Here is a 9807-nt window from a genome sequence, read left to right on the forward strand (position 1 = left end):
ATTTATACACCTTAATTTAATTTATATAAAATAATAAACAATGCAACAATATGTATTACACATATTCTTATATTTTATTGTAATTTAAATTAAACATATACGTTTTTTGGTAAGATCTTCCGGATTATATCATTTCGTGAGCTCCTTGCACGCACTAAAGTGCTAGTAAATCACTTGAAAGGGTCTGTACTCGTGCTGTTGCGAGCTTCAAAACAAAGAGTAACCTCCCTTCAATATTGAAATTTACAATGCATATTGCAATGTTTGCAACTCCGTGATGATGTTATGAACCTCAATGACAGTCCGACGTTTTCCTGTTTGATTTTTAATACTGGATTAAAATGCTGAGACTTTTTACGGACAGAGAATACGGCATTGATAGCCCGATCATATTGTCCAGAGCGGAGACAACCAGGAGAATATTTAGTTTAGAACTTAGTAAACACAGAGATGTTGACCGAGTCCATGATGGTGGCATCAATAGCTTGGACATAGATCTGATAGAATCGAGATAGTAAGCATTATTTTTTTACAAACGTTAATGATTTTATGTTTCATGTCACAGAAAGCTGACTTTTAGATCATGAATAGGTTATTATCGATTATTGATCTAGTTTCAGAGAAAAAATTTAACACCCTGTGTTTATAGGCCTATTGCTCTTGCCTGGATCAGATTCTATTATCTACAGGCTGCCATAGATATCTGGATCTTGATACTGTGGCGTTAAACTACATTAACTTACTCATTCATCTCATCCTTCACTTTCCATCGCCAACATTTGCATGGTCAGATGATTGAAATCTTTCTGAACGAGTTCATCTGAAATATTTCCGAAACATCAGAGAAATTGAGGATTTATAACCATCAAAGTCTTTTGCTTCTTTTTCTGTTTTGTGTTATCTTGTATCGATGCATACGATTGTAATTATTACTCTTGACGTGCCGTGTTACATTTGTTTTCAGTTTGTTATCGGGAGGGTCGACTGGAGGAATATCTATTCATGATCTGGAGAATTTCAGTGGGAATGTGAAGCACTCCTACAAGCATGTCTGTGGAGTGGACCGATCCAACAGATATATGCACAAACACAGCATCCAGACTGTTCAGTGGTACCCGTTAGACACGGGCATATTCACCTCCAGTGGAACTGATAAACTATTGAAAGTGTGGGACACCAACAGGCTTGTGGTGAGCAGTTTCATTGTGGAGTGGTGATAACTATGACACGCATCTGGAATACTCAAATCATTTGTCATGTTTGTTGAATGCATTTTGTCTGATACTACAATCTACCCCATAGGATGAGATGGCAATGTGGTTGTTAACCTTCTAGCACCTAGCAGGCAGCTTGGGTTGTATACTCCTCAGGGAGCTGAGAATGATTCTTGACTGCACATTGATCCAGTGACTGGGGTAATAATAGCGCTTTGAGTGGTTTGAAAATATGCACGATATGAATAGCCTATTGTTATTAATATTATTATGATCTTGCTGAACTCATTTCAAATCGACCGCCTCCGTGGTCTAGTGGTAGAGCGTCCGCCTGGAGAGCGGAAGGTCCGGGGTTCGATCCCCGACCGCGTCATACCAAAAGACGTTAAAAGATGGTACTTGTTGTTTTCCTGTCTGGCGCTCGGAGTCAGTATACTGTGTCTGAGTGGGGTATTCATGTTAAACTGCGGCATGGTATCTCAGTGAGCTAGCACTATAAATCGGCATCAGTCTGGACTAGTACAAGCAGCCACACAAACACACACACCTTCATGCACGTCGCTATATAAGTGCAATAATCTTGGATGCGACGTTAAACCCCATTTCACCTCACCTCACCTCACCTCACCTCACCTCATTTAAAATCAATTTTTTTTAAATATCATACACGCCATAACAATGTTTCAACATGTTTGATGGATCATGATCATGATGATGCCTAGAATGTAGAATACAAAGAAGGTAAGAAAAGGTAATACCAACACATCACAAAAAAACACAACAGTACTGAGTATGTCACCTGATAAAATCAGTCAAAACAAGTAATACTGGTAGTACTAGCTTTGGTTATATTAACGTAACTAAAATATTGAAACATATTCTCTGAATTACATCCCTTTCTAAACTCTGTTGTCATGTTTCCTGTATGTATCATTTGTATTGACACACATCACAGAAAAATCCTTCTTGTAAAAATGGATTCTTGATACAATTTGAAATGGCAACACTCATCACAAATTGATAACAATTTACATTATTAGAATACTATGATTTCGCAGAATGATTTCCGGAAGTTCCGAAACTGCATTCCAAAGTTATTATGTCAAATAACCATTGCAACTAATGAAAAAAATAAACACCACACAATAAAAAAAAAATGGCTGACAACCCAGAACAGAAAATGTGTCAAAATGATGGTATTCATGTCTTTGTTTTCTATCCGCAGCCTGCAGATACCTTCGAGTTCAGCACCATTGTATACAGTCATCACATGTCTCCCATCGCCACCAAACACAACCTGCTTGCTGTCGGATGTCAGGGGTCAACTGTGAAGCTGGTAGATCTGAAAGCTGGGTCAGCGACCCACATGCTGAAGGGACACAAGTCTTGTGTCATGTCAGTCAAGTGGTCTACAAGGGATGAGTTTATTTTGGCAACTGGCAGGTTAGTATTTAAAATAAATTTTGAAAGTAAAAAGTGATTGTCATGCTTGATTATCCTGTGCATTAAAGCAGATGGGTCTTTGATACTTTTCGTGATACAATGGAGGTATGATCGGAAGATACAATGTTCTTGCCAGAGGACCCCGTGAAGATTCCGGGCTAGAATAGGTCTTCAGCAACCCATGTTTGCCGTAAAAGGCGACTGTGCTTGGTGAAAGAGGCAAGTAATGGGATCGTATGGTCAGGCTCACTGACTTGGTTGAGCCATGTCATTGTATCTCAGTTGTATGGATCAATGCTCATGTCACTCACTGGATTGTCTGGTCAAAACTTGATTATTTACAGACTGCCGTCATATAGCTGGAATGTTGCTGAGTCCGGCATTAAACAACAAACAAACAAATCTTGCCAGAGGTGCATCAGGATTGTGAAAAAGTGGGAATGCGAACAATATCCAAGTCACAAAGTGTTCCTAAACAAAATATTGGATGATGTGTACAGCATCTTGAAAAAAGTGTGTGTGTGCACCCCGTTCACCCCCCACCGGATCTGACAGTGATTGCTTCATGATGTTGGAGATTTCAGTTAAACAGATCTCCATGGGGATTCCCATCTTCCCGAGGCAAGGGATTTAACTGACTGTAAAAGTCCAGTTTCCACCCTTGCCGAACTAGGCTGGTATTATGGAGTTACATTTTGGCTGTTACAAAATCGCGCTACGAAATCGAAATCCGGTTTGTAAACTGTCGTGCTGATTTCAGTCGATGTGCACCGCCAGCTCGTTGTCAACAGATATTTTCCAAATCTTTTCATGATTATAATCAAGGTGCTCACATGATTTGATGCACTTTGCGATGTAGGACCCGTTATATCACAATATAGATCTTGATTATCGTCTTGACTGGGCGCCGCCAATTTGTTTTAAGCAAATGCCAGTGATGCGAGAGTAGGAATCTGATTGGTCCATAGGAGAGATTTAAAAGGGACATAACTCGTAGTAACCACTGGTGGCGCTACGATGGATCCAAGGAATTCCAGCCTAGTTCGGCAAGGGTGGAAACTGGACTTTTAAAGTCAGTTAACTCCCTTACCTCAAGAAGATGGGGGATTCCAGGTTAGAATACGTCCCCAGCTAACTATGCTGGTCGTGAGAAGCGACCAAATAGATCGGGTGGTCAGGCTTGGTGACTTGATTGATAGCATGTCCTCGTACCCTGATGGGGTGGAATGCTGCGGACAATCTTTATCACTGAATTGTCTGGCCCAGACACAATTATCTGCACGCCACCGTCATATAGCTGAAATACAGCTGAGTGCAATGTTAACCACCTAGCAATCATAGCAATACACACCACTGTTTTTAGCACTGACAATCGGGTCCTGCTGTGGGATGTGCGTGCTGCCAAGGGGCATCTGATGTCGCTAGATCAACACAATGGAGAAGCAGCATCCTCGGTCGCCAATTGTAAGTCTTGAGCCAATTCTTGAAATATCACTGAAGAAAACATTGTCATGAACTTGTTAAATAACTTGCAAGGTTTTAAAATTAGCCATAACATGCAAGTTTTTGTTATGATATCCTATTGTAATGTCAATCATTTGGGGTTTTATCACTATTCAGGTAGTAAACTAGTTCATTAGTAAACTAGTTCATTAGTAAACTAGTTCATTAGTAAACTAGTTCATTAGTAAACTAACTCTTCTTTTGTAGAAAGGATTTTTTGGACAAAATATTTCTGAAAATCTTTAAGAATATCAGTGAATAAAAATGTAATGTATATGTAATTATCCTTATGATGTTTCTGGTGTATGCACCAATTATGCACCTGAATTTAATAGCAGAAATTAGAAATTTCATTGTTTCCATACATGTTTCCATGTGAGGGGTGATCTCTGGGAAGCCATTAGAGATTAAATGATGGACAAATAACGTAATTTCAGGCTAAGTTCATTTGTTTGTGAGTCTACTAGAATCTGGAATTGCCTCTGGAATGGCTTTTGAAAGTCTAAATCACATTAAGATTGATGCATTCTTCTTTAAAACTGATAAGGCCCCATATGAAAGTGCTCAATGTAAATAAGATACATGATTCTTGCCCGTGATCACTGTAAATATGTTTTAGCTTTCCATGTACATTTTATAACCTCAGTTGAATATATTTTTATCAAACCTGTTTTCTTGCAATGTTAGGTGAGGTGAGGTGAAAAGGGGTTTAACGTCGCGTCCAAGATTATTGCACTTATATAGCGACGTGCATGCACGTGTATGTGTGTGTGTGTGTGGTTGCTTGTACTAGTCCGGACTGATGCCGATTTATAGTGCTAGCACACTGAGATACCATGCCGCAGTTTAACATGAATACCCCACTCAGACACAGTATACAGACTCCGAGCCGACCACTCCTTGTTTTAGCCCCTTAATGCCGAGCGCCAGACAGGGTAACAACAAGTACCATCTTTTAACATCTTTTGGTATGATGCGGCTGGGGATCGAACCCAGACCTTCCTCTCTCCAGGCGGATGCTCTACCATTAGACCACAGAGACGGTCTCAATGTTAGGTGTAAAGATCTAATATTATAATTGTTACGTGTCATAACCAGCATAAATAATGAAATAATTTTAAAAATTGTATCTTGTACACCTTTTCTTTAGCCACAACTGCCCATGGTGGACGAGTGAATGGTTTGAGTTTTACCCATGACGGCTTGTTCCTGGTGACATTCGGAACAGACAACAGGCTACGTTTGTGGAACACGTATACTGGAAAAAACTGTATGGTGAATTACGGCTCTATAGAAAATGACAGTAAGAAAAACATCCAGATTGGTCTCTCCCAAGGTGGCTGCCCGGATGTGATCTTTGTGCCAAACGATGGTAACATTGACATTTTAGATCTCCATAAAGGCGGCTACATCAACACATTACGAGGGCATTACAACGTTGTCAACTGCTGTCTGTTTAACACAAACAGTCATGAACTGTTCAGCGGAGGAAGTGATCGCAACATTCTGGTCTGGGTTCCCCACACAGACAGTGCTTATGATGAGCATCTCAAGGATGACTCAAAGAGCATACAAAATCCGAGTTTTGTGAAGAGAATAGCTGCGACGGCTGACACCTGGAGCAGTGATGAAGATGAATGATGAACATGTGTACACAGCTTGTCTTGTTATATATTGTGAAGATATTTGGACTTCTTCCATGTCAATGTTTACACCCCATTTCTCGTGTCCGTCGCCGTGATATTGCTGGAATATTGCTAACATGGGCATAAAACAACATTCACTCACTAGTGCTTACACACAAAGTTGGTTGGTTGGTTTGTTGTTTAACGCTGCACTCAGCAATATTCCAGTTATATGACGGCGGTCTGTAAAATAATTGAGTCTGGAACAGACAATCCAATGATTGATATCATGAGCATCGATCCACACAATTGGGATCGATGACATGCATCAACCAAGTCAGCGATCCTGACCACCCGATCCCGTTAGTTGCCTCTTACGACAAGCACAGTTGCCTTTTAGGGCAAGCATGGGTTGGTGAAGACCTATTCTACCCCGGATCTTCACAGGTCCTTACACACAAAGATCCCAAGGACAGCAATATGATCAAATACAGTGACAGAGTCATTTTGTTATATACATCTAAAAAATACTTACACATACTACACCTTTTGACATTTTATGGTCATATCCTGTATTATTTTCTGATGAAGCACTTGTGTTTTTGTTTTGTTTACAAAGTGACACACTTATCAAAAATAAAGAAACTAAAATTGATTACCTAAGGATTGACATGATTTGTAGCTGTTCCATGACAGTTATTGTTGACTGCAGCCGTCTCATGTACACTTTAAGACTGTGACTGTTTGATTATTCTTTCAGTTGCATCCGTTTCTTTTTGTTATATGACCATGATGACTCGGTTCTTGCGACCATCTGCGGAAACATAAAGTGTTCTCTAACAAACCTTTCAGCAGATACTGGTCATTTCAATGACAATGTATCAAATGAGATCAATATCATTTGTAGATATTTCTGAAAGATACATGAACTATATATACTACTCCACTTTTGATGAGGATGTTTTTTATATCTTTCCATGGTACACAAAAATGATTATATGTCAAATGGATATTTAAATAGAAAGACATGTCTGATTATTCCTATCAAAAGTTGAGTAGCATATGGGGCTTATCCTTATCCCAGGTGCTCATGCTATCTAAGGTCTACTGATGGATACAGGACATTGGATCAAAGTGGCAAAATCAGATTTAAAAGCTGCGTTAAACCTAACTCACTCACTCACTAACTGGTAAGTACCAAACATTTTCTATGAAACTGGCATTTGATACATCTCAGGATATTTTTGTGGCAAAATCAGATTCCATTTTAAATTTAATTTATTTATTTTTTAAGGAAGAGAATATATGGATGTCAACTTCTTTATAATAAAGAAGTTGACATCCATTTATTCTTTTCCTTATGTGAATCACTTCTAAATGCCTTTCAAAGACCTGATATTTATTTTTTATTATATTTATTCTTAATATATTTATTTTACTGCCTTTTTCAAAGAACAAAAGGGAAATTTCAATGAATCAAGTTTGCGAATGAGAGTAGATTGCAACAATTGTGTCTTTGTACGAGAGATGCTCAGCAAGTACAGTCAGTAACCAGTATTCATGTACAAATCTTTATTGCAGCATGGCACATTCATTACCTGGTGAACACCTCTGAAGTTGTTCAGTGATCTTTTGTACACACATATTGATGATGTCATGATTGATCGAGCACATCAGTGAGCTAATGGTGAATGAGGCTGGATATGATGAGCGTTAAAGAAGTTCATAAAAAAGCTTTAGTGTGTAGAATGAAACACATATTTCACCTTCGGAGTACCTGTAATTAAAAGATCAAGGTCAAAGACACAATGCAAAATCTGATTATCTTTCCTTTTACCATTTTCATCATATTAACTGGATCTGGTTCTTGATCATTCTGAATATATTCATACATGTGAACATTTATATCACTTTGCCATGGTAATCGTAACTTAAAAAAACAATAGGAAGATAGGGTTACCATGGCAACTGCTACTTAATAGGTAATCTTCAGTTATGGTTATTGAAGGTATGAAATTTTATTACGTAACCATGGGAACTGTTTGATCCAAGGGATATAAGAAAACTGACAATACCGAAAACTGTTGTGATTATTGTGAGAAACATAATCAGATTTGTGAATGACTGGTAAGTACCGGGGGGCACGGGTGGTGCAGTCGTCTAAGCCGCTGCGATTTGCTGTGCAGAGTTGCATCCCTAGGGCACACTAGAAATCTATGATTGTGGGTTCGAATCCCGGTTTGCCCCGATTATGTTTCTAGGTTTGTCAGCACCATACCCGTGCTCGTGGGTTTCACCGAAGTGGTAAACGTCTGAGACCTGCATCACTTCGGGCTTTCCTCCCACATTAAGCTGACATGCCGCGATATAACTGGAATACTGTTAATAGCACTGGTAAGTACCGAACATCTTCTATGAAACTGGCATTTGATACATCTCAGGATATTTTTCTATGTTAAAGGTATGAGTGTTTCTCTGGGTGCCCATGTTGGGGCTGTTGTATAGTATGTATGTTCATGTGTATGTACTGGCATTCCAGTCTGCTGGATTTATTTGCACTCTGGATTAAGAAACAGTATTGTGAATAAATAAGATTTTGAAGAAGATATTTTGAATTGTGTCGTTTGTGTAAGCATTATACGTTAATACCTATCCCGAATGAAGGTGAAACAAACCAATTCTCCCTTCTACAAAGTACAGCTATCTTAAACTTTCCAGGTGTTTCTTTCATACAGGGTTGGGAACCATGATAGTCCTTTCTTTATTGTTAAAATCATCAAAGAACCCCATCTATTCACTCACTCGCTCTTTTACACACTCCAAACTCCCGAACTTAATTATATCTGCACATCTTCTACTTTTGGACAAAACCAAAAACCAGACATGTGTAAACCTCAAGATGCTTGCAGCCTGTTGTATAATGTGTATTTGTAGGAGTACGTTATCGGGGGGTGTTATTGTATTCCACATGATCAAAGCCTCCAATAATGCTCCAAGTATTACCATTTGTGTTGCCATGGATACGTGACTCTGTAGTGATTCCGGGTAGAATTGACTCCTTGTATGTGATGTTTATCATTTTTGGTTTGTTTTACCATGTGGAAAATATCCAGTACATCCGCATGAAAGTGTGCTTTGCTTTTACATAATGCTGTCACGCAGTAATATACATAAAAAGTGAAACACTGCTTCAACCCAACTCTTAGATCCGGGTGGTCCCCACCTCGCTTGCAGGTTGTCACTGCTCCATCAAACTATCAACTGCTAACCCCATGGCGGTTCTGGGTTAGAGAAGGTCCACAGCAACCTATGCTGGTCATAAAAGGCAGCCCAAAATCATGAGGTGGTCCGTTTTTTGTTTGTTGTTTAACGCCACACACAGCAATATACCAGTCATATGATGGCTGCCTGCATTTGAGCCTGAGCCAAACAATCCAGTGACTAATATCATGAGCATCAACCCACCAAATTGAGATACAATGACATGCATCAACCAAGTCAGCGAACCTGACCACCAACATTAGTCGCCTCTTAAGACAAGCATAGGTTGCTGTGGACCTGTTCTAACCCAGGTCAGGCTCGGTGACTTGGTTGAGAGTGTGTCATCGTACTCAAATGATGTGGATTGCTTTTCACAAGGTTCATCACTGGATTGTCTGGTCCAGACGATTACTTACAGGCTGCTATTACATAGCAAGAATGTTGCTGAGTATCTAATTAAACATCTAACAAACATCCACTGCTAAAACCCTGCATGGATTCCAAGCTAGAGCATGTCACTGTATGTTCCTGATCAAGATAACTTGTCCCCTATTGCATTATGTAAAAGGCGACTATGCTTCTTGTGAGAGGCAACTAACGGGATCGGGTGGTCAGGCTCACTGACTTAGTTGATGCATGTCATCGATCCCAATTGCATTGATCGATGCTCATGATATCAATCACTAGATTGTCCCGTCCTGACTCGATAATTTACAGACCGCCGTCATATACCTGGAATATTGCTGAGTGAGGCGTTAAAC

General features: G+C 39.5%; 1 protein-coding gene across 1 annotated transcript; it reads left to right on the forward strand.

The window, feature by feature from the left end:
• The first annotated feature begins 248 nt into the window (after nucleotides 1–248).
• LOC139479225 (DNA excision repair protein ERCC-8-like) lies at nucleotides 249–7028 on the forward strand. The gene is made up of 5 exons (XM_071262080.1): nucleotides 249–514; nucleotides 965–1190; nucleotides 2440–2657; nucleotides 4021–4121; nucleotides 5311–7028. Exons 1-5 carry the CDS (start codon nucleotides 342–344, stop codon nucleotides 5799–5801), a joined length of 1209 nt encoding a protein of 402 aa, XP_071118181.1. The 5' UTR covers nucleotides 249–341; the 3' UTR covers nucleotides 5802–7028.
• The last annotated feature ends 2779 nt before the right edge of the window (nucleotides 7029–9807 follow it).

The sequence above is a fragment of the Haliotis cracherodii genome, unplaced genomic scaffold (assembly GCF_022045235.1).
Source record: "Haliotis cracherodii isolate W230 unplaced genomic scaffold, xgHalCrac1.p SCAF_4, whole genome shotgun sequence".
NCBI classification, from domain to species: Eukaryota; Metazoa; Mollusca; class Gastropoda; order Lepetellida; family Haliotidae; genus Haliotis; species Haliotis cracherodii.